The 25,612-nt window shown below is 48.9% G+C and overlaps 1 protein-coding gene across 3 annotated transcripts; it reads right to left on the bottom strand.

Annotated features, from left to right (window-relative positions):
• Positions 1–24,019, bottom strand: kptn (kaptin (actin binding protein)). Of its 3 annotated transcripts, none has more exons than XM_048522566.2 (12): positions 23,650–24,019; positions 20,452–20,534; positions 18,803–18,887; positions 18,084–18,138; positions 16,338–16,446; positions 16,163–16,236; positions 14,951–15,060; positions 14,610–14,726; positions 9,903–9,987; positions 5,821–5,956; positions 4,057–4,266; positions 1–2,092 (listed from the first exon to the last, which is right to left on the bottom strand). In XM_048522566.2, exons 1-12 carry the CDS (start codon positions 23,879–23,881, stop codon positions 1,928–1,930), a joined length of 1,461 nt encoding a protein of 486 aa, XP_048378523.1. In that variant the 5' UTR covers positions 23,882–24,019; the 3' UTR covers positions 1–1,927. The 3 variants fall into 3 exon arrangements, with proteins under 3 accessions (XP_048378523.1, XP_048378524.1, XP_048378525.1); XM_048522567.2 differs by having other exon boundaries at positions 16,338–16,413; XM_048522568.2 differs by lacking the exon at positions 4,057–4,266.
• Between the last annotated feature and the right edge of the window lie 1,593 nt (positions 24,020–25,612).

Raw genomic sequence — 25,612 nt, 5'->3', positions numbered from 1 at the left:
TGCGGTGATAATATAACTTTATTTACACTGAGGAAGTGGCCACTCAGCCCACCAAATCCACACTGACCCTCCAAATAGCATCCTACCCAGATCCAGACCCCACCCCCTAACCCTGCATTTCCCATGGCTAATCCACGCTAAACTACACCGGAGCACACCCACGCAGACATGGGGAGAAGGGTCTAGGCCCAAACGTCAGCTTTCCTGCTCCTCAGATGCTGCTCGGCCTGCTGCGTTCCTCCAGTTCCACACCACATTATCTCAGATTCTCCAGCATCTGCAGTTCCTACTATCCCTCAGACATGGGGAGAATGTGCAAACTCCACACAGATAGTCACCCGAGGCTGGAATTGAACCCAGGTCCTGACTGGTACGAGACAGCAGTGCTAACCACTGAACCACCAGACTGAAGAAGTAACCCAGTTAATGATCTAAATGAATGGCATCGCAGGCTCAAGTGGCTGAATAGCCTAATTTGTGGCTTTCACTGCATTGACTAAATGCCATGCATCAAGCACTTATTAAATCATAAAGCACTCCTCCTGGTTCTGTGGAAACAATGAAATAACTGCGCCACCTGCTGCTGGGAAGAGGTGGCACAGCTCAGGTCAGAGTATGTTCTGCTGGATCGATTGAAGTTACTGTGTCCTGCGGCTCCCAGTTTTCTGTTGACTGCAGACCCAGGGGCTATCAGTCCAGAACCCAGTGTCAAACACAAACCAGAGACCTCAGGAATAAGAGATAACAAGGTGTAGAGAGACAGTAGGAACTGCAGATGCTGGAGAATCCAAGATAACAAGGTGTAGAGCTGGATGAACACAGCAGGCCCAGCAGCATCTCAGGAGCAGGAAAAGCTGATGTTTCGGGCGTAGACCCTTCTTCAGGAATAAAGCATTTTAAACCCTCGTGCTCCGAAAAAACCAAACATTTGTGGATCATTTTTATTTTATTGCAATGTACCCAGAAGAGCCACAAATCTATTTATTTAAATTAAACACACTAATATTTACAGTGAAGCAAATATTACTTCGGAAATGTTACAAGGCAAAAGAATGAGTCGCATTTCTGCAGCATCCTGAAATGCTTTGCAGCCAATGAAAGACATTCCTTAAAAACATTTTGGCCATGGCCGTAAATTGTGGGAAATGCAGGCCTCACAAGCAGCAATGGGATATAATGAATGGATCACCTGATGCTGTTGGAGAGATGAAATATTGGCCTGGGACACCGGGTGGCGGAGGGGGGGGTGTGGTGTTGATTGGGGAAGACACCCCTCTTGGGAGGGTGAGAAGTTGGATCATTATGTCTGACAACAGGGCAAACTGCTTTGACATCTCATCCAAACATCAGCTCCTGCGACTGTGCAGCACTCCGTCTCTAATGACACTGGAAAGGTCTCTTGTTTTGACACTCGTGCTAGTTTCCAGAGAGATGCTGGCATCCATGAATTAAGCAACACTGCCAGACTCCAAAACTGCCAGGAAGCCATCCAGGCAGCCACGTCATTCGGAATGATGATGATGTTTGAATACTGAAACACAGCCCTCAGCACCCCTGGGACACAGGAGCTGGTCTGCAAGCTTTCCAGCTAAAGTAACCCAGCAGCTGAAATACAAGATGGAAGGATTTGAAATCCATTTTTTTCCCCCACTGAGCAACTTCAAAGAACTCCGTTCCACAATTCCAGGCACCATGGTCAGCGACAGAATCTAGACTTCAGAAGGCTTGGAGTTTGATTCCCTCTCTTCTGCTAAGCTCTTCTGATCCCAAAGGCTTCTCTCACCGAGAAAACTGCTCCCCAAGCCAAAACGAGAAACAAAACTTGCTGCTTTCGCTTCAAAGGGTGGGTGCGAGAAGTGGGGGTCGAATGGGAGTCAAATCTGAAGGGGTATGTGACTGAGCTGGGTGCCCTCTCGGTGGTTTCCTCTCAATCACATTTGGCATTTACCTCTATGTCGGATGCCTCCTGTGTTTCCGTCCCGGTGTCAGCGAGCTCCGCGGTCGCCGGCCTCGAAGATGCGTTCTCCCCCAAAGCTGATGCTCGGGAACGAAGCCTCTGTAAGACCAGGTTGGCTGTCTGGGTTAGACTGTGCTGCAACACACAAACAGAAGGAGACACACATGGCGTTTCTGTTTTGGAAAAAGGTACGTCACTTCACAGCTCACCTACCAGGGAAGGGTGTTGACCAAGTAGGTTTGAAATGGGAGAATAGGCCCCCAGGGAAAGGGAAAGGTCACGCAGGCTCTCAAACCTATCTCACCCACTCCACTGGATCATGGCTGACCTGCAACATGGGGAGATGGTGGAATGAGGTAATGGGGTAGCACGGTGGCTCAGTGGTTAACACTGCTGCCTTGCAGTGCCAGGGACCCAGGTACAATTCCACCCTCAGGCGACAGTGTGGAGTTTGCACATTCTCCCTCTGTCTGTGTGGGTTTCGTCCCACAGTCCAAAGATGTGCAGGTTCGGGTGGATTGGCCATGCTAAATCACACCATAATGTCCAGGGACGTGCAGGCTGGGTGGATTAGCCATGGGAAATGCAGGGTTACAGGGATGGGGTGGGATGGGTGGGACACTCTTCAGACAGTCGATGTGGACTTGATGGACCAAATGGCCTGCTTCCACACTGTAATAGGATGAGTATTCCTGAGGCTCCAGGCTAATGCACTGGGGACATTAGTTCGAAACCCAGCACAAGAGCTGATAAAACTGGAACTGGAAGCTAGTGGCGACCATCGCACTACTGCTGTAGCAAAACTCATATGGAAAAAGGGGTCGCACATTTAAGACAGAGATGAGGAATTTCTTCTCTCAAAGAGGGCTGAATTTATGGAATCTTCGAGGCTGGATCATTGAGTTTCTCAAGGCTGAGATAGAATATTTTTAGTCAGAAAGGGAATCAAGGGTTTGGGGGAAAAGGCAGAAAAGTGAAGTTGAGGATTATCAGATCAGCCGTGATCTCACTGAATGGCAGAACAGACTCAATGGACTGCTCCCATTCCCATGGTCTAACAGATTGCAGAGCACACACTGAATGAACTCCCCTTGTTCCAACATATCCCCCATTAAGATCACAACAGCCATCCAGATTGAGACAGTGAAAGAGCTGATCTCATGGAATCCCAGAGTTCCTGCAGTGCAGAAAGATGCCATTCAGCCCATCAGGTCCACACTGACCCTTCCAAGAGCACTCTACCCAGACCTAGACCCCCATCCTATCTCTGTAAACCTGCATAGCTAACCCACCCAGCCTGCACATCCCTGGGCACTATGGGGCAATTTAGTTTGCCCGATTCACCCTAACCTATACACCTTTAGACTGTGGGAGGAAACTGGAGCACCAGGAGGAAACCCACGCAGACAAGGGGAGAATGTGCAAACTCCGCACAGACAGTCACCTGAGGCTGAAATCGAACCTGGGTCCCTGGTGCTGTGAGGTGGCAGTACTAACCACTAAGCCACCATGATCCCATGAATTTGATGCCCATTCCTCTCACATCCTAGAGTTCCTTGCCTTACCAACTAACATTTCGAACCAGGGAGCTTTAAAACATGGTAGGAAGCCATTCAGCCCATCGAGCCAGGTTCCACACTTTGCTCAAGCAATCCAAAATGAATCCTAGTGCCTCACTGCCACTCTAATAGCTCTGTCCCTTTCCTTCCAACATTGATTCAACTTCCCTTCAAATGGTGTAATGGTCCCGGCTCCTCCCCACGTCCCAATACACTTAGGTAAAGTTAATCTCTCTGGTAAGTGCAATAACAATCCATAACGCCAATGGGCCCCTGTACCACAGCAAACTATCATTCCCAAAGTTCCGAGCCCAATGTCCCCTTCCGCAATCTGAGCGACCTCCTCATCTATGACCAAATGAACTTGACCACATTTCTCTCACTCACAACGATAAATTCAATTAGAAGAATATAAAATCTGTGAGGGACTTAGGCCTTTCAGCTCGTACTTTCTGAGCTGGAAGAAACCATTTCTAGCTCAAATGTTACCTTCATAGAAGGAATCCTTGCAAACGTGTTGGTGGGAGACGGGTCCATTACCTGCAAAATATGCAGCCCCTTCAGGGTCTCGATGGCGAGTTCACGGAGACCATCACACGTTAGGTCGACATAGGCCATAGAGAGCAAAGGGCTCTGGAAACTTCTTCTCCACAGGAGCCGGAATTCACCTTGGAGACGGGGGGCGAGTCCTGACTCCACGGCCTCTGGGTCGGGGGCCCCCCCGGTGCAGGATTTGTAACACAGTAACTCCTGTCAAGAGAAGCAAGCTCAAGCTCAGGCAAAAGGCAAAACTAACCATAGCCCTTGCTGAGGTGGCAGGGCCAGGGCTGGTGGGAGTTGCTGGCTAGTCAGAGGGAGAGGGGCTGAGTTCCCACTCTCCATCAGCTCAGGCTGCCCACAGTGCCTGCTGGCAGCAGGGCAAGGACTGGCACATTTTGGACCAGTCAGCTGACCTCACCCATTCCATCCTGGCAGAAATTGACAGCCATCCTAAGAAGGGGCAGATTTGTTTTAAACTTTACGGTCATCAGGACAGAATCACAAGAAAACCAACCTTAGAAAGGACACAGCAATTTGGAAAACAGAAAACGCCAACTGATCTGCACTGAAACATTAGTTAATTGATTAAATTCAAACCTGGAAACTCAACTGTGATTGAACTGGGCATCACCCAAGGGATGTTACAAGGATCAGATGTCTCTGTAGCCTCAGCTTCATCGAGGGAGCTTCGTATTATGAGAAGTGACATTATCTTCCAGCGATGAAGTAGGGCCACGTGGGAGTTAAACACTAACAATATGCATTGAAATAACATTTTTAACTTAGTAAAAACTCCAAGGCACTGGGTCACGCAAGGAGATATTAGGGGAGGTGACTAAACATTTTGTCAAAGCTGCAGCTTTTAAGCAGAGTCTTAAAGGAGAGGGGGGGGAGACAGAGAGAGAGAGAAGGGGGGAGAGAGAGCGAGAGAGAGCGAGGGGGAAGAGGGAGAGATAGATAGAGAGAGAAGGTGGTTTAGGGAGGGAATTCCAGAGCTTACGGTCCAGACAGCTGATGGCACATGTTATTGTGGGATGTGGGTTTCACCGTCTGGGCCAGCATTTATTGCCTATCCCTAGTTCATCTTGAGAAGGTGGGGGTGAGCTGCCTTCTTGAACCTCTGTGATCCATGTGCTGTAGGGACCCATGCTGCACAATGGAGGGAATTCCAGGATTCCACCCCAGCGACAGTGAAGGAACGGCGATATATTTCCAAGTCAGGACGGTGAGGGGTTCGGAGGGGAACTTGCAGGGGGGTGGTGTTCTCATGTATCTGCTGCCCTTGTCCTTCTAGATGGAAGTGGCCGTGGGTTTGGAAGGTGCTGCCTGGGGATCTTTGGTGAATTTCTGCAGGGCATCTTGTAGATGGTACACACTGCTGTGACTGAGCGTTGGTGGTGGGGGAGGGAGTGGGATGGTTGTGGATGCGGTGCCAATCAAGTGGGGGCTGCTTTGTCCTGGATGGTGTTGAGCTTCTTGAGTGTTGTTCGGGCTGCCCCCATTCAGGGCAAGTGGGGAGTATCCCATCCCATTCCTGACTTGTGCCTTGTAGATGGTGGGACAGGTTTTGGGGAGTCAGGGGGTCAGTTACTCACTGCAGTATTCCTATACTCTGCGCTGCTGTTGTAGCCCCTGTGTTTCTGTGCCGGTCCAGCTGAGCTTCTGGTCAGTGGTAACCCTCAGGATGTCACCCCCAATGGTGGTAGAGTTGGTGAGGTGGGGTTGCACAGAAAGTCAGAATCAGGGGGACATCTCATTCATTACCTGCCCATAGGTGCCAAGGAGAATCTCCTTTACCCCATCGAAGTCTACATCAGTTACCAATGCGCACAGGACGCTGTCATATTGGTCACTCTCTGGCAGGATGGCCTGGTCACTGAGGCCGTTGCTCAGCACGTCCCTGTATTCAGAGGGTAAGTGAGGTCAATGCACTGGCTCCTGAAAAGTAGCAGAGTCAGAATCAGACTGCACCAGACCGGAATTCCCCCCCCCACCCCCAGCCCCCTCACTTGGCCGCAGGTTTGTTCTCACAGGTGCTGTCCCTAATCCCAATTCATCTGAATCTCTGCCGCCCTCATCACAGAACCCCTACAGTGTGGAGAGAGGCCATTTGGGCCATCAAGTCCATACCAACCCTGCCAACAGCATCCCACCCAGACCCACACCCTTAACCTACCCCTGTAACTCTGCACCTCCCATAGATAACCCAGCCAGCCTATGCATCCCTGGATACTATGGGGCAAGTTCCCTTGGCTAATCCACCCTAACCTGCGCATCTTGTGGGAGGAAACTGGAGCACCCGGAGGAAACCCGCACAGACACGGGGACAGCGTGCAAACTCCACACAGACAGTCGCCCAAGGGTGGAATTGAAGCCGGGTCCCTGCTGCTGTGAGGCAACGGTGCTAGCCACTGAGCCACCGTGCTGCCATCGCTAATGGTAAATCCCATTCACCCCCAGTATAGCTCCCAGCCCCTGAAACATCCGCTGTTTAAAATAATCACCTCTGTCTTCGAAAGGTCTGATCCCCGATGCGCTGGGGAGGGAATTTCCTTACGAGGGAAGCGTGGACAGGCCGTGCTTGTATCCATTGCTATGTCGAAGAATGAGGGGAGATTTTCTCGAGACTTAGGAGATTCTGGGAGGACTTGATAGGCTGTATGGTCAGAGGATGTTTCCCCTTGTGAGGGAGGTCAGGACTAAGGGGGATGTAGATTAAAAATAGGGGCTGTCAGCCAGTAAAGACAGAGATGAGGACAATTTCTATTTCCTTGCAGAGGACTGTGTGTGTTTGTGGCAGTCTGTTCCTTCAGAAAGCAGCGGTGGGAGTGGGGTCATTTAAAGGGCAAGTAGATGAAGGATCAGAGAATCATTGGGGTGGGAATTCAGACCATAATGAATTCTTATTGAGTGGTGCAGTAGGCTGTGTCGAGGTCTGCCAGCTGGACATCGGAGAATAGCAGCTCCCTGATTGGGGCTGTTAATCTGATTCAATCAAGGAGCCCTGGCTGATGGCTAAAAAGGGAGTGTCAGAGATATTGACCATCTGGTGTCTGACCCTGTATGAGGCGGTACTGTAGTACAAATAAAGAGTGACTTAGTGATGGGATACCAGCCTCTGTAGAGTTATTTCAGCGTTAAATACTACTTTCATCAATCCAGCTAGAGTCTTTCCCCCTCCCTAGTTCAGTAATCACCCCCAGGCCTACAATTTCCTGAAGAAATCTGTGCTGATCCATTTGTGGCCTCTCCTCCCACCATTCCCCTCCTTCAGGTAGGCCCGAGCCCTGGAATTCCCTCCCCTAAACCTCTCCTTCCTCCTTTATGAGCTCTTCAAACCCTCAATTGAGCTTCTAAACACTTTTCTCAACACCCTCCTAGTGCTTAAACATTCCCCTTCGACCTGGTGGGTGTAGAGATGGAAGGGGAAGCAGGGTAAGGGGAGGTGGGAGACCTTTGAGATCGGGGTTGGGAATGAGGTGTGTGGGTTGGTAGAAGCTGTTTATGCCGCTGAGTGTTTAAATTAACCACACCTAGCTTCTTACTGGGATTTTCAGGATAGAAGTCAGTCCTCTTGGGATCATACCTAGTATTTTTTAAAAATGCAAGGATTTAAAGGGGCCTCGCTGCTGTTAGCACTCATTTGGGAACTCATAATCCCAACTTTTGGCCACATTTTTGGGAGCCCTTCTCCATTTCCTTGATCAAACCTAACCAAATATCTCTATCTGAGTGAAAGCCATCTGTTGATAACAAAGTGTGGAGCTGGATGAACACAGCAGGCCAAGCAGCATCTCAGGAGCACAAAAGCTGACGTTTCGGGCCTAGATCCTTCGTCAGCTTTTGTGCTCCTGAGATGCTGCTTGTCCTGCTGTGTTCATTCAGCCTCACATTTTATTATCTTGGATTCTCCAGCATCTGCAGTTCCCATTATCTCTGAAAGCCATCTGTTGTCTCGTTTACAACACCCTTGGGATCCTTCGCTATGTTGAAGGTGCTACGTTAAGGTGAATCATTGTTGTTGCATGCAGTTGCCCAGCATGCACAAACATGAGCAGGTTACTTGACTCTGAGGGAGCACCTTCCCCCAACAGCCTGCATTTACACAGTGCATTTGAAAATACTGGTGAAAAAGTGGGTCGTGTTGGCGAAAGTTTCGATGACTTGCACTCCTCAGGACAAATGCAAGAATGCCAAATTTCAATTGGTCACAACAATTTAGAAATTCAAAAATAGGCACAAGACTACACTGATTCCATTTGGTTTCAGAGTACGGGTTCCGGTAAACAAATTTACCAAGCTTCAATGAGCTGGTATATGTTCAAAATGGTTTTGAAACACCTATGTTACTTTCTCTAAAGCAAGGCATTAACTTGCTAACCAATTAACATCTCACAGTATAAACTGTAATTGCTTAAAAAGAATTGGCATTCTTCCATTGGTCCTGATGAGTTCACCTCACCACCTAGTCTCTCTTTTCAACAAGATCCAAGTTCTGTATTAATCAGACTAACAGCTATAATGGAGCAACACTATTTCATTCATTCATGGAATGTGGGAGCTACTAGCTGGGCCATCGTTTATTCCTCATCCCTAACTGCCATCCTGAGAAGGTACTGGTGAGCTGCCTTTCTGAACCACTGCAGTCCGTGTGATCCACAGTAACATCGGGGAGGGAGTTACAGGAATTTTAGCTCCTAACATGAAGGAATGGTAATATATTTCCAAGTCAGGTGCTGTCCAAGAAGCCCTGGTGAGTTGCTGCAGTGCATCTTTTAGATGGTACACACTGCTGCTACTGACCACTGTCGTAGTATCATAGAGATGTACAGCACCAAAACAGACCCTTCTGCCCAACTCAGTCCATGCCAACCAGATATCCTAAATAAATCTAGTCCCATTTGCCAGCATTTGGCCCATATCCCTCTAAACCCTTCCTATTCATGTACCCATCCAGATGCCTTTTAAATGCTGTAACTGTACCAGCCTCCACCACTTCCTCTGGCAGCTCATTCCATACACACACCACCCTCTGTGTGAAAAAGTTGCCCCTCAGGTCTCTTTTAAATCTTACCCCTCTCACCTTAAACATATGCGCCTCTAGTTTTGGACTCTGTTATCCTAGGGAAAAGACCTTGTCTATTCACCCTATCCATGCCCCCCATGATTTTACAAACCTCTATAAGATCACCCCCTCAGCCTCCGATGCTCCGGGGAAAACAGCCCCAGCCTCTTCAGCCTCTCCCCGTAGCTCAACCCCTCCATCCAACATCCTTGGGGATGCGTGGAATTAGTTTGTGTGGATGTGGAAACTTCTTCTCTGCATTCCCCCTGTCCACTTGCCTCAGGATTAGCTTATGTTTCCATAAAACACAGATAAGACATTAAGATATGGAAGGTATATTCTCATTCTTCTAAACTCCAATGGGTACAGGGCCCAACCTGTCTTTAAGAATAAACTGACCCGGGTACCCTAAGAATAAAACCGTGGGTAGGTTAGTCCCAAGGTGGATTGCAATTGTCCTGAAAGGTAAATGTCTGCAGAATTCCTGACATTATTGGGCACTTTGAGGGCTGGGTGGTCGGTCAAGGAATACAGGGCAAGGTGGGAGGAGGGACTGTTGAGTGACCCGTGACCAGCAGCAGCAAAACGTTCGGGAGCTTCCTTGTCGGGGAGATGAGGGATGAATTTCCAGGAATTTCACTGCTGGATTGGCCGCGGTGTATTAGGGCCCCGACCCCCAGAATTGAGGCGATTTACCGCGACGGGTGCCCCGCTGTGGCACAGTCAAGGGTGGGTGCGGCAGCCCCGGTGCCCGTCCCTCCCGAACGCCAAGGTGACTAACCTATAAACGACTGAGAGCTCGATTGTGGAGGTCACGAGCAGGTTATAGTTCTCCAAAGAGTCGCTACCTTCGGCCGTGTCAGAACCTGCAACGATCAGGGAGAACGAGGGAAACAGAGCGAGATTAATGGAAGAGTTGGAGGTTGTCCCATTTCTGACCCGCCTAAGGAAATACAAATTAAGAGCAAGGTAGGCCATTCAGCCCCTCGAACCTGCTCTACCACTGTTTGGGTTGTGGTCTCTACACCCCTTACCTGCCTACCCCTCACCCCTCATCCCTCATCCATCAAGAATCTATCTACCTTGGCCTTCAAAACCATTTGATGACCCCACAACCCAGACCATCACACAAACCGACCTCCCATCCACTGACTTCATCAACACTGCTCATTGCCTCAGGAAGGCATCAAAGACCCCTCCCACCCTGGTTATAATTTCTACCACCCCCTCCTGTTGGGCAGAAGATACAAAAGCGCAAACAGACGCACTAACAGATTCAAGGACAGCTTCTTCCCTGCTGTAATCAGGCTTCTGAATGGAGCTCCCTAATTTTAAACTTAATGTTCATCTTGCTCCCTGTGCACCTTCTCTGCAGCTGTAACATTGTATTCCTCACTCTGTTCTGTTACTCTAATGTACTTTGCATGGAATGATCTGCCAGTACTGCACACAAAACAAAACTTTTCACTGTAACTAGGTACGTGTGACAATAATAAATCAAATCCAACCAAAACCCATCTAATGATCACTGGGAATGGATTCCAAAGACTCTCAAACTCCTGAAAGAGAGAAAAAAAATTCTCCCATGTCCATCTTAGCTAGGAAAATCTTCATTTTTACACTGGGCTGGAAGGGAGGCCTCACACTAAATTGCAAACAACCCGAGGGAAAGATTACTGCCCTGAGCAAACTCAACCTCCAAAGAGTCCCACGAGGTGGTAATTCGAACCATTGGTGTCTGTGTTGCCTTTCAAAAGGAGCAACATCCTATCATTCCCTGCCCTTCTCCCCGGAGCGCCGGCACATTGTTCCCTTTCAGATTCCTGCTCAAAAGTCCCGATTGAGTCTGCCTCTGCCACACACTCGCGGGGGCACGTTCCAGACCCACCTACACCACGGTGCAAAAAGGTCTCCCTCCCGCGACAGCCGGGGACTACCGTCAATGTTGGGAGAGCTGCCCACGGACTAGTCAAAGAGCAACCTGACATCGGCACACTCACCAAACCACAGCTTACAGCCCACGGCCCTGAGGTTACCCACCTACCCAGCAGTGGCTCAGCACTGCAGTGTACGGTTGGGATATAGCGGTGCTGGGCTTCCTTAGCACAGGCACGAGGTCTCACGTCCTGTGGATTATCACCTCCCATAATGTGCCCCCACAACACCTCCCCCCACCCCACCCCCAGCTGATGAATCCATGGGTTCAGTGAAATAATTCTTTGGAGTTTGCATCGCAGGTAGACAGAATGATTAAGGCAGCATTTAGTATGCTTGCTTTCGTTGCTCAGACCTCTGAGTGTAGGAGCTGGGGACGTCATGTTGACGTTGTACAGGACGTTGGTGAGGCCTCTTCTGGAGCACTGTGTCCAGTTCTGTTCGCACAGGAAGGATATTTTTTAAGTTGGAGAGGGTTCAGAAAAGATTTACCAGGATGTTGCCGGAATTGGAGGGTTTGAGTTATAAGGAGAGGCGGGATAGGCTGCGACATTTTCCTCTGGAGTGTAGGAGGTTGAGGGATGACCTTATAGAGGTTCATAAAATCATGAGGGGTATAGATAAGGTGAATGGCAGGCGTCTTCACCCTAGGGCGAGGGATTTCAAGACTAGGGGGTGTATTTTTAAGGTGAGAGAAAGACTTAAGAAAGACATGAGGTAATTTCTTTTTACACATGGAGTGGTTTGTGTGTGGATTGAACTTCCAGAGGAAGAGGTGGATGTGAGTACAGTTACAATGTTTAAAAGCCGTTTGGATAAGTACATGATCAGTAAAGGTCTGGAGGGATATGGGCCAGATGCGGGCAGGTGGGATTAGTTTAGTTGGGGATGATGGTCGGCATGGAATGGTTAGACCGAAGGGTCTGTTTCTGTGCTGTATAACTCTTAGAACAACCAACCACAGGAAGCATTGAGCATAGCAAGTACACAGACTGTACTCTCAGAAGGTGTATCGACACACTGGGTACAACAAAGGCTAAAAACCTCGCATTCCAGAAACAGCCATCTCACTAGGACAAGCCAATCTGCTGCAGAACAAGAAGGCGACCAGAACATCTGGTCTGTCCCATACATTTGGAGCAGGACAAATCCAATCCAGCAAATTACTGCGGTCAGTCAATCAACTAATCATCAACATCACAGGGGCTGTCGTTGATAGTTCACTTGAGAACGAGAGGGCACAAATTGAAGACACTGATAAAACAGGCAAAGAAACTGACAAGTGCGAAAATGTTTTTGTGCAGCGGCTGGAGTGGACTTACCTGAGAGCGCGGTGCAGGCAGGTTTGAGTGGAATATTCAGAAGGGAATTCAAGTGTTAACGGAGCAGGAAGAACGTGCAGGGTTTTGGGGAGAAGGCAGGAGAACAGCATTATGTGAAGGAGAGCTGTGTAGACATGATCATGCAGTTTCACCGGTGACAATTCACAGATAACTCCATCTCCTCTTCTGTCTATCATCTATGATCTGGGTTCTCTTGTTCTCAATTCATCCACCCACTGTGAACTGTATCTCACTCTTTACGCTATTCAGACTCCTCACGATTGTGACAACTTCAATCAAATCTCCTCTGAATCTCAGCTTCTCCAAGAAAAATAGCCATAACTTTCCAGAGTCACACAACATGCAACCAGAACTTTTGGTCTGACTCACTCATGCCAAGCGAATTTCCCAAACTAACCTAGTCCCACCTCCCTCCATACCTTCCCTATTTGTGTCCCTGTCCAAACGTCTTTTAAATGCTGTAACTGTACCCGCGTCTACCACTTTGCCTGGCAGTTCATTCCACACACAAATCACTCTGTGTGAAAGAGTTGTCCCTCAAGACCCTTTTAAATCTTCCTTCTCTCACCTTAAACTTATGCCCCACTAGTTATTGAACTGCCCCAGCCCCGGGAAAAGACCTTGGCTGTTCACCTTGTCTATGCCCATCATGATTTTATAAACCTCTAAACGGTCACCCCTCAACCCTCTACATTCCAGTGAAAAAAAGTCCCAGCCTCTCCCTAAAACACAAACCCTCCAGTTCAGCAACATTCTGGTAAACATCTTCTGAACCCTCTCCAGCTTAATAATGGCTTTCCTGAAACAGGGCAAACCAGAACTGGACACAGTGCTCCAGAAGAGGCCTCATCAACGTCCTGTACAACCTCAACATGACATCCCAACTCCTATACTCAATCCTCTGAGCAATGAAGGTTAGGTGCTAAATGACTTCTGAATACTGTGACACAACCTTCAAAGAACTATGTACCTGAACCCCTAGGTGTCTCTGTTTTCCTACATTCCCCAAGGCCCTTTCACACCTTCTATGCACGTCCTGGGTGCCGAGATGAGATTCTTGCCTCAGCGAGTGGTCTATTAAGGTGGGGGGGGGGTCTCCTCCTTGTTAATAGCCTTATTAACTGCACATCTCAACCCGATCATACACACGATCCTTTCTCACCAAACCTGCTGAACAAAACTAGACACTGAAAAATCTTGGCTTTGGTCTCGGGGACAGGGTACCTGGTGACTTCAGTTTGTCGTTGGCTCCAAAGAACTGTGTTGGTCTCAATATTTCAGGGCGTGCACAATGAGCACACGCCCACACACTTTAGCATCTCATGTGTGCAGCCTCCAAAAACACTCCATGGCACATCTCTGAAGAAGTCGCCCGGTTATAGGAAGGATATTAAGCTGGAGAGGGCTGAGAGGAGATTTACCAGGATGTTGCCGAGTGTGGGAGGTTTCTGTTATAAAGAAAGGCTGGAGAGACTGGGGCTTTTTTTCAGTGGAGCACAGGAGTTGACAGGCAACCTTATAGAAGTTTATGAAATAATGAGAAGTGTAGGTAGAGTTAATGGTAGTTGCCTTTTCCCTAGGGTGGGGGAATTTCAAGACAAGGGGCACATTTTTAAGGCGAGAAGAAACAGATTTAAAAAAGACACAAGGAGAGAATTTTTTTTAACGCAGAGAGTGGTTCGCACATGGAATGAACTCCCTGAGCTGTTAAAGGAAATATTAGGGATGGATAAAATGTTTGGTCAAAGGCATATAATTCCTACAGTGTGGAAGCAGGCCATTCGTCCCATTGAGTCTGCACTGATCCTCCGAACAGCATCCCACCCTGCTACACTGTAACCCTGCATTTCCCGTAGCTAACCCAGCTAGCCTGCACATCCCTAGAACACTGTGGGGTAATTTAGCACAGCTCAATCCACCCTTACCTGCACACCTTTGGACTGTGAGAGGAAACTGGAGCACCCGGAGGAAACCGACGCAGACTCGGGGAGAATGTGCAAACTGCAGACAGACAGTCACCCGAGGCTGGAATCGAACCAGTGTCCCTGATACTGTGAGGCGACAGTGCTAACCCACTGAGCCACTTTAAAACCACATAGGTTTTAAAAAGCATCTTACAGAAGGACAGAGATAATAGCAATGCGCTTGCATTAAAACAAACCATTATAGATTGAACACTGTACGTTTCAGGCCCACCCGCATGCACTCACCGACCCTCATTCCTCCGTCTCCAGCTGAATAGGCCTCGCTGAACTCAGTGGATAGCCTGAAGAGCAGGACAGTGGAAATCGGCCCATCCTGTTGTACGTTCCAACTCTGCAGAACAACTGGACTTAAAATAGAGACAGCAGGTGAGAAACCCACACAAAGACAGGGAGGAAGGGAAGCGAGAGGCTGAGGCATGGGGAAGGGAGATAGCGAGCAGAGCGGGCTGGGAGGAGATTCCAGACCCCGACACGTAAGGAGCTGAAGGCACGGCCGACAATGCTGGGGAAACAGCTGGGATGGGGGCTCGTTACTTTCTCGCTACCGGCAGCGGGCTATTTCTGACCTTTAGATTCCTGATCCACGTGAGAAATACCCACAAATCCATTTTGACAGCCAAAAGCTGTCAAACGTCTGGTAGAATCCGGAATATTGACCACATCAAGCCAGAGGACACTGTAATGAACAGACACAAAGATAAACAGGTGTTAGCACTCACATCCCATACTCCTTCTCACATGCACATAGTGAGTCAGCAAACAAACAGGCAGAGAGTGACAGCGCGTGAGACTCAGAGACAGACAGAGGCAATCGAAGGGCAGGTCATTAGACTGACTTCAGGGTTTTGTCTCATGAAGACAGATTGAGCAGTTCAAGACCATACTCTCTGGAGTTTAGAAGAGTAAATTGATTTAAAGGTGGCATATGAGATACAAAAGGGGATGTAGAAAGAATGGCTTCTCATAGTGGGCAATCTGGAATGAGAACGGTCATAGTTTTAGGCTAAGGGATGGCTGATTTAAAACAGAGATGAGGAGAAAGTACTTCTCTCAAAGGGTCATGAATCTGTGGAATTCACTATCCCAGAAGTATGGTGGATGGTCACGCACTGAGTAAATTTAATCATAGAATCCCTACAGTGTGGAAGTAGGCCATTCATCCTATCAAGTCCATGCTGACCCTCCGAAGAGAATCCCACCCAGGTCCAAACCCTTATCCAATGTCTGTAACCCTGCATTCCCCATGGCTGACGCCCCCCCAAGCTACACATCTCTGGATACTACAGGGCAATTTAGCACAGCCCATCCATCCTAATCTACACATCTTTGGACTGTGGGAGGAAACTGGAGCATCCAGAGGAAACCCACGCAGACACGGGGAGAATGTGCAAACTCCACGCTGACAGTCGCCCGAATCAAATCCAGGTCCCTGGCTCTGTGAGGCAGCAGTGCTAACCACTGAGCCACTATGGCACCCCTAAGGGTAGCAGGAGGGCAGGAGGAGACAGACAGATATTGAACTAGTAATGGGGTTGAAGGTTTATGGGGAGCAGGCAGGAAAGGGCCATTGAGGCTGAGATGAGATCAGCTATGATTGTATTGAAAGATGGAGCAGGCTCGAGGAGTCTCCTCCTGCTCGTGGTTCTTGTGAGAGCAGATGAGAAGAGGGAGAGAGAAAGGATCTGTGAGCAGCACATGGAGAGCCACAGAGCTGTGACATCCCAATATCTAGCCTCTCACGCGCAGTGTAACAGTGCAACCGCAGTTGGAAGTCCTACTGGCTGGGGAGGCCTGTTAACTCGGGGAATATTAATCCTGTTGGCCTTTCTTCAAACTGATGCAGCGTTTCGTTCTGTGAGACAAAGGAGAGGGGGAGAGAGAAAAAAAAACAGTCAGGTGGAATTGCTGAAAGAGAGCTGAAAGTGAGCTACAGCTTGATCAGTGGGGGCTCACCTCTTTGTACAGGTGTATCTGGTGGTCGTGGCCACTGAGCAGGAATACAGTCTCACGTTGCTGCCTCTCCTCGATCCTTGAATGTGGAAAACAGAGACGTGAAGTTGGCCTGGTGAGAATAAACAACAGCTGCCTAGCCTCTGCCATGCTATCAACACTGGCTTACTCAAGAGAAATCAAGAGGGTGCTCCTCACACAATAGGCCATTGAGGTAAGGGGTTCGCTCCTTCAAAATCCTATGGGCACCAGGCATCAATTAATCATTTGATTGTTGTAGCTTAGGGCGATGCTTCGCAAACACTGAAAGTTGGCGCAGCACCTGTGGAGCGGGCAGCAGGCGAGGGCATACAAGAGCAGGGCACAGGGAGGGCAAAAAAACTAGGAAAACTTGGAAATGGCCGATACTGTACTCCAGGACAACCTGTTCTCGGGTTTACTGGGTCGTGCTGGGAATTTGCAGACTCCCGAAACTTCAGCTCGTGATCCCACTTGGGGTTCCGACCGTCCACTTTGGGAAGCCTCGGGTTTATCAAGACGGGCGACTAATGGTGTCACTACGGTAGCAGCACGGGTCATCAAGTGAACTTTGTGAAGTAACACAGCCCGAGTGTTTCAATAGCGTACATTGCTCTTGCTCCTTGTGAGTTACATTTTGGGATATCTTCCGGAGTGTTCAGGCCTGAAGGCAGATCCGACCCATCGTGCTGCTTTAGCGTTGAGATTTAGGGGGAATTTCTTCAGCCAAAGGTGGTGAATCTTTTATTCATTAATGGGATGAGTGTGTTGCTGGCTCATCCCTAATTGCCCAGAGGGCAGTTCAGCATCGAGCTCATGCCTGTGGGTCTGGAGTCACATGTAGGCCAGACCAGGTAAGGATGGTTTTTTTCCAGACAATCAATTCATTGAATTCAAATTCCACTATCTGCCGTGACAGGATTCGAACATTCCTTGGGTACCTGGAATAACAGTTCAGTGATAATAGCACACCTCCTGGGCCATCACCTTCCCTGTGTCTGTGGTACGCACTGCTGCACAGGACAAGTCATAGAGATGTCCAGCACAGAAACGGACCCTTTGGTCCAACTCATCCACGCCGGCCAGATATCCTAAATTCATCGAGTCCCATTTGCCAGCATTCGGCCCGTATCCCTCTAACCCATTCCTATTCATGTCCCCATCCAGATGCCTTTTAAAATGTTGTAACTGTACCAGCCTCCACCACATCCTCTGGCAGCTCATTCCATACACGCACCACCCTCTGTTGCCCCTCAGGTCCCTTTTAAATCTCTCCCCTCTCACCTTAAACCTATGCCCCTCTAGTTTTGGACTCCCCAACCCAGGGGAAAAGACCTAGTCTTTTTATGCCCCCCATTCTATGCCTCTCTTGAGTTTATAAACCTCTAATAACATCCCCCTCAGCCTCCGACGCTCCAGAGATGATAGCCCCAGTCTATTCAGCCTCTCCCTAGACGTCTAACACTAACCTCTGCAACGTCCTTGTAAATCTTTTCTGAACCCTTTCAAGTCTCACAACATCTTTCCCATAGAAGGGAGACCAGAACTGTGTGCAGTATTCCAATGGCCACAACATGACATCCCATAACGGCCTAATTCTGTTCCTGTATTTTGTGATGTTATGGGAAGGCAGTGTACTCAGAATTATTTTGCATTTGTTTGGGTTTATTTTCTAACTCGAAAGGGGGCGCACCAGGAAGTGAAGCAAAGAGGCAGAACTCAGGTACTTACTCGACATGGCAAAGCTGGAAGGGAGTGAACTGGAGCTCCAGGTTAAGGCAGCTTTCTGTAAATGTAGGATCTAGGGTTAGTGTCCACAGTCTGCAAAGAACATCACTACAGTAAACAGTTAAAATTGCCCAGTGCCCCCCTACCAGGTTATCTCAGGGACCTTCACCCTCATCCACCATATTCTTCACAACCTATTACAGGGAAAGCATCAAGAGTGGCTGCACTCTCGCACTCAGTGTACAATCATAGAATCCCAACAGTGTGGAAGCAGGCCATTTGGTCCATCGAGTCCATATCGACCCGCAGAAGAGCATCCTACCCAGACCCATCCCCCTCCCCTATCCCTGTAACGCTGCATTTCCCGTGACTAACCCACCTAGCCTGCACATCCCTAGACACCACGGGGCAATTTAGCATGGCCATTCCATCTAACCTGCAAATTGTTGGACTGTGGGAGGAAACCCACGCAGACACGGGGAGAATGTGCAAACTCCACACAGGCATTCGCCCGAGGGTGGAATCGAACCCAGGTCCCTGGTGCTGTGAGGCTGCAGTGCTAACCACTGAGCCACCGTAGTCAGAGGTCGTGGATCTCTGCAGAACACTGAAGTTCAGAGGCGCAATCTTCCAGCCTGGATATGAAACCATCGGGCCCAGATGCTAAAGGCTTAAATTTGACCAAGACCCACAAGACAATTCAAACACGGCCACTGACTCACGGGCAATGGAATCCAAATTGTACTCGGATCCTGGCTCATAGTCGCAATAGATATTGAGGAACGGGCTTGCTTTATCGCCAGAGTCCTGTGGGAAAGCAAGTGGAAACGTCAACCTCACAGGGAATTGTAGCCCAGGATCCCAGACATTTAACTTAATTGAGCACACAACTATATTCACTGACCATCACTTTGTGACCTGCTGAGATCATGGCAGATTCCAATGAGAAGCAGAAATGGTGGCAAAGTGACTCTGCATCAAATCCAGCCAGGGCAACAGACAGAATGTAAATTAAATTAATAAACAGTAAATATAAAGCTAGTCTCAGTAAATGGTAACCATGATCAACGGTTACAGTCCCCACTATCAATGATTTTGTTGTGACTCACTAAACCCCTTTAGGGAGGGGCACACAGCCCGGCCTACATGTGACTCCAGGCCCACAGCTATGTGGTTGACCGTCCGAAATGGCCCCAACAAACCACTCAGTTCAACAGCAGTTAGGGATGGGCAACGTCTAGTTATCAGATAAAAACCGAAAGAACTGCAGATGCTGTAAATCAGGAACAAAAACAAAGTTGCTGGAAAGGCCTGGCAGCATCTGTGGAGGAGAAAACAGAGTTAACGTTTTGGGTCTGGTGACCCTTCCTCAGAACTGATGGTGGCTGGGAAAACGTCAGTTTATATGCAGAAAATAGGTGAGGTGGATGGGGTAGGGAGTAAACGATAGGATAGAGCCCAGAGAGAAAAACAAAGGAGTTGCTAACGATCAGGCTGGGAGGGTGAATAGTTGTTAATGGGGACTGTTAGTGACTAACAACAGGGGTGTGTAGTGGCAGGCTGTGTGGTAACAAGGCCTGGTGTGTGGGGTAGGGGGCTGGGACATGGGAGGGTTTAGGCCCTAACATCATTGAACTCAGTATTGAGTCCGGAGGGCTGTAGGGTCCCCAAGCGGAAATTGAGGTGTTGTTCCTCCAGCTTGTGTTGGGATTCACTGGAACACTGTAGCAAGCCGGAGACAGAGGTTGGCCACAGAGCAGGGTGGTGCGTTAAGGTGGCAGGCAACAGGTAGCTCAGGGTCTTTTTTGTGAAATAGTTATCAGATCCGCAGGTGCCTTAATTGTACAAGTAAGAAATGCCTTGGGTTTGTTCGTTGGATCATGTCAAACCCCAACACTCACTTGTTTCATGCGCTACTGTACAGAACCAAACTGCTTTAGTGACTATGTCAGAGCAAATTAATGCAGATGCTGGAATCTGTACCGAAAACAACAAATGCTGGAAATCACAGCGGGTCAGACATCATCTATGAAGAGAGAGCAAGCTAACATTTTGAGTCAACACGTTAGCTTGCTATCTCTCTCTCTACAGACGCTGCCTGTCCTGCTGTGATTTCCAGCATTTTTGGGTTTCACTGCTATCATGATTATGTATGTATATAGTTGATTTTATGAGTAAAGTAAATTTTTGAAATTATAAAAAAAGGATGGGGGACAAAGATTGACCTTCCCAATGACGCCCACATCCCACTAAAGAATAAACAAAGTTAATATTTTCTTACATTGAGGAGCACTTGTTAAAAAAACAATTTCTAATTATATAGTTCATTTCTCTTGAACCTAGTGTAGAGTTTTGATTGATAGCACCGCACCTTGATAAAAGTTATTCCCACAACCAGGCCTCGTTTTGGAGCGGATTTGTTGAAAGCATCAATAGAGACGATTTCTGCATCCACTAAGGTGGGAACAGAAGACATTAATTTTAAGAATTTCCGCAATAGTACACATCCAGCTCTTAATCTCTTACACTCCTCTCTGGATCCACGGCACAGATTTTGGGCAGATTGCATCCATCCTGGGTTCAAATCCCAAGACTCTCACACTTCCTGCTTCATGTTTTCAGACACTGTAAATCCCTTGACCATCCCTTACCTCCTTCAGGTTGTCTATGATGTTCTCACATAAATGATCTGCAGGAAGGTCTGATTAGCAAGTTCGCAGGTGACATGGAGATTGGTGGAGTAGCAGATAGTGAAGGGGACTGTCGGAGAATGCAGCAGGGTATAGATAGATTGGAGAGTTGGGTGCAGAAATGGCAGATGGTGTTCAATCCAGGTAAACGTAAGGTGATGCATTTTGGAAGATCCAATTCAAGAGTGAACTATACAGTAAATGGAAAAGTCCTGGGGAAAATTGATGAACAGAGAGATCTGGGTGTTCAAGTCCATTGTACCCTGAAGGTGGCAACGCAGGTCGATACAGTGGTCAAGAAGGCATATGGCATGCATTCCTCAATTGGAAGGGGCACTGAGTAGAGAGTTGGAAGGTCATGTTACAGTTGTATAGGACTTTGATTCGACCACATTTAGAGTGCTGCATACAGTTCTGGTCACCACATTACCAAAAGAATATGGATGCATTGGAGAGGGTGCAGAGGAGGTTCACTAGGATGTTGCCTGGTATGGAGGGTGCTAGCTATGAAGAGAGGTTGAGTCGATTGGGATTATTTACATTAGAAAGACGGAGGTTGTGGGGTCAGAGATAATGGGAACTGCAGATGCTAGAGAATCCAAGATAACAAAGTGTGGAGCTGGAGGAACACAGCAGGCCAAGCAGCATTCAGGAGCACCAAAGCTGACGTTTCGGGCCTAGACCCTTCATCAGAGGTCAAGAGGAGACCTGAGTGGTGTCTACAAAATCGTGAGAGGTATGGACAGGGTGAATAGCAAGAAGCTTTTTCCCCCAGAGTGGGGGACTCAATTACTAGGGGGTCACGATTTCAAGGTGAGAGGGGAAACGTTTAAGGGAGATATGTGTGGAAAGTTCTTTACGCAGAGGGTGGTGGGTGCCTGGAACGTGTTGCCAGCAGAGGTGGGCACGATAGCATCATTTAAGATGTATCTACACAGAAACCTGAACGGGCAGGGAGCAGATGGATACAGATCCTTGGAAAATAGGTGACAGGTTTAGATAGAGGATCTGGATCGGCATAGGCCTGGAGGGCCAAAGGGCCTGTTCCTGTGCTGTAATTTTCTTTGTTCTTTGTGCTCTCTCACTTACACTCTCCGATGTTTTCAGTCTTAGTCCCAAGCCTTGAGGTCCATGACAATCCTTCTTATTCTACCAACAATGCAGTTCTTCTGGAAGAGATATTAAACCTAGGAATCTGTCTGCCTCTTAGCTGAATGTAAAAGACCACATGGTACAGTCAGGAGAGCATTCCCTGTCAATACGCATCCTCAAACTACATCTAAAACAGACTGCTCATTTATCCCATTCCTGCTAGTGGGATCTTGCTGTATTTCCTATACTACAACAGCAATCCCAGTTTAAAGAAAAAATTATGTTTCCACTGGCTGTAAAGCACCTTGGCATATGACAGGTGCTAGATAAATGCAAGTCTCCTCACTGGTCTCCCATAGGGAAACTATACAAAATTTGCTGTCTGTGCTCTAACCTACAATAAGTCCTGCTCTGTTAACATTGCTTAGTTCACTGACTCCCAGTCAAGGCAACATTTTAATTTTGAGATGTTCATTTTCACATCACTCTCTGTCCTCCGACTTTCCTAATCTCCTCCACCCCTACAACCCTCTTGCACTCCTCTAATTCTGGCCTGCCACGTGCCCCACCCCCCATTTTAAATCATTCCAGCACAGGGAGCTGTAGACTGGAGGGTCCTGGGAATTCACAGGCAGGAGCTGGGAGGGTCTGAAGTAGAGCTCTCCCAGGTGAGCACTTGGACCTCAGGTGGATTCACAAGCTGAGATTCTGAGGTTGTGAGCTTTGAAGCAGAAAAAAATCAACACTCCACCGTTTCCCCTTGACTTGATTCTCTTACTGACTAAAAATCCCTACAGTGCAGATAAGAGGCCAATCAGCCCATCTAGTCTGCTCTGACCTGCATATCTTTGGGCCATGAGAGGATACCGGAGCACCTAGAGGAAGCCCACACAGACACGAGGAGAACGTGCAAACTCCACACAGACAGTCGCCAGAGGGTGGAATCGAACCCGGGTCCCTGATGCTGCGAGGCTGCAGAGCCAACCACTGAGACACCGTGCTATGTCCATTTCAGCCGACGAAGGGGCAGCACTTTGAAAGCTTGTGATTTCGAATACAGGTAGTCCTGCTATAAGAGATAGTAGGAAGCGCTGATGCTAGGGTCTAAGATAACAAAGTGTAGAGCTGGATAAACAGAGCAGGCCAGGCAGCATCAGAGGAGCAGGAAAGCTGATGTTTCAGGTCTGGACCCTACTCCTGCTGTAATGCATCTTTCATTAACTTGATTTGGCTGTAACGCAGTTGATGAATAGTGTATGCTGTTTGGATAATGCAAACTTTCTGCTGTACGGGTATAGGGATTTTCTGTAGCGATTTCCCCATAACACAATTTTCTATAGTGCAAGGTCACACAAGAATGCAACTATCATGCTACAGGAGAACTATCTGTAAACCTGTTGGTCTATAACCTGCTTTTGTGACTTCTGCCTTTGTCCACCCCAGTGCAACACCGGCACCTCCACATCATTTCAGCCTTGGATACACTTAATGACTGAGCCTCAAAAACCCTCTGCAGTGAAGAATTCCACATATTCATTACCCTCTGGCATGAGAAATTCCTCTTTATCTCTGTCTTAAACGTGCGACCCCTTACTCTGAATGATGTCCCCTGTTCCTAGGCTCTCTCCCATGAGGGGAATCTACTTCTCTGCACCTATCAAATCCACCTGAATGTCCAGATGCCCCTCTGGCCAGCCCTGCCAGGACAGGGAGTGGTCAGTTGAGGAGGTGGGGGTAACTGAGCTGACCAAGGTGCAGGGACAGAGGAGGTGGTCACTCTCCATTACCTGGGATGTAGGTGAACTGTACCTCCTTGGCCACTGGCCGGATTTTCTGTCGGGGGGTCTGGTACCTGAAGTTGATGACTTTCCCCTTGAGGGTGGCGGTCAGTAGGTCACAGCCTCCCTCAGGCCTGGGGAAGGCGCTCAGGCCGTAGATGTTGCTCTGGGAGGACAGGCGGCTGAAACTGTCCTCCACCAAGGGGCAACAGCCGTACAAACTGCTCGGAGGCCCCTCCATATCCAAGGTGGGGGGAGAAGGAAGGAGAGTTAGATCAACCTCGGCTTCCGAGCCATCTTCACCCTACTTATTCTGGCAGGACGACCGCAAATCCACTTCACTCTCGCTGCAACACGACGGTCCTGCCCCCATCAAAGATGGCGGCCTCGCCAATATCCGTGACGCGCCCCTATCAAATATGGCGTATCACCGGCTTCCGTGACACTCCCCCATCAAAGATGGCGCCTCACTGATATCCGTGACACGCCTCCATCAAAGATGGCGCCACACCGGCGCCCATGGTATGCCTGTATCAAAGATGGCAACCGGCCGGTGCCTATGACACGACCCTTACAATTCCGGGATCTGTGCCCGTATCTGAGCAAGGGTCACCGGACCCGAAACGTTAACTCTGTTTTTGCCTCCACAGGTGCTGCCAGACCTGCTGAACTTTTCCAGCGGCTCTGTTTCTGCCCGCATCAAAGATGGCGTCCATTTGGCATGTACGACGCGCCCCTACATGGTCCGCAGTCGCGCCCATATGAAATATGGCGGCGGGGCCCGTGGCCGGCATATAACCATAACAAGGTGTAGAGCTGGATGAACACAGCAGGCCCAGCATCAGAGGAGCAGGAAAGCTGACGTTTTGGGCCTTTTCTGATAGAGGGTCTAGGCCCGAAACGTTAGCCTGCGTGCTCCTAAGATGCTGCTTGGCCTGCTGTGTTCATCCAGCTCCACACTTTGTTATGTTGGATTCTACAGCATCTCAGTTCCCATTATCGATAACCCTAACAATGACGGCGTCCGCCAACACGGGAAGTGTGCCCCTATCAAATATGGCGTCACGTCCGTTGCCACGTTGTGCCCCCATCAAAGATGGCATTGTACCAAGATGATAAAATGTGAGGCTGGATGAACACAGCAGCATCTCAGGAGCACAAAAGCTGACGTTTCAGGCCTAGACACTTCATCAGAGAGGGGGGAGGGGTGAGGGTTCTGGAATAAATAGGGAGACGGACCGAACATGGAGAGAAAAGAAGATAGGTGGAGAGGAGAGTACAGGTGGGGAGGTAGGGAGGGGATAGGTCAGTCCAGGGAAGACGGACAGGTCAAGGAGGTGGGATGAGGTTAGTAGGTAGCTGGGGGTGCGGCTTGGGGTGGGAGGAAGGGATGGGTGAGAGGAAGAACCGGTTAGGGAGGCAGAGACAGGTTGGACTGGTTTTGGGATGCAGTGGGTGGGGGGGAAGAGCTGGGCTGGTTTTGGGATGCAGTGGGGGGAGGGGATGAACTGGGCTGGTTCAGGGATGCAGTGGGGGAAGGGGAGATTTTGAAGCTGGTGAAGTCCACATTGATACCATTAGGCTGCAGGGTTCCCAGGCGGAATATGAGTTGCTGTTCCTACAACCTTCGGGTGGCATCATTGTGGCACTGCAGGAGGCCCATGATGGGCATGTCATCTAAAGTCTTCCCTGGACTGACCTATCCCCTCCCTACCTCCCCACCTATACTCTCCCCACCTATCTTCTTTTCTCTCCATCTTCGGTCCGCCTCCCCCTCTCTCCCTATTTATTCCAGTTCCCTCTCCCCATCCCCCTCTCTGATGAAGGGTCTAGGCCCGAAGTGTCAGCTTTTGTGCTCCTGAGATGCTGCTTGGCCTGCTGTGTTCATCCAGCCTCACATTTTATCATCTTGGATTCTCCAGCATCTGCAGTTCCCATTATCACTGGCATTGTACCAACCCCGGTTAGATGA

The sequence above is a fragment of the Stegostoma tigrinum genome, chromosome 39, assembly GCF_030684315.1.
Source record: "Stegostoma tigrinum isolate sSteTig4 chromosome 39, sSteTig4.hap1, whole genome shotgun sequence".
Classification (NCBI taxonomy): Eukaryota; Metazoa; Chordata; class Chondrichthyes; order Orectolobiformes; family Stegostomatidae; genus Stegostoma; species Stegostoma tigrinum.
Note: the sequence above shows the minus strand (reverse complement) of the source record. Positions and strands in the feature narration are given on the sequence as shown.

What these genes read in the sequence shown, in the direction of transcription:
- kptn (XM_048522566.2), bottom strand. Translation starts at nt 23,881, where the DNA reads ATGGAGGGGCCTCCGAGCAGTTTGTACGGCTGTTGCCCCTTGGTGGAG. An exon ending in ACAGTTCACCTACATCCCAG is followed by an intron (nt 20,535 to 23,649) that starts GTAATGGAGAGT and finishes TTCCCACCTTAG; the next exon opens with TGGATGCAGAAATCGTCTCT. An exon ending in AGGGGCTGCATATTTTGCAG is followed by an intron (nt 2,093 to 4,056) that starts GTAATGGACCCG and finishes TGTGTGTTGCAG; the next exon opens with CACAGTCTAACCCAGACAGC.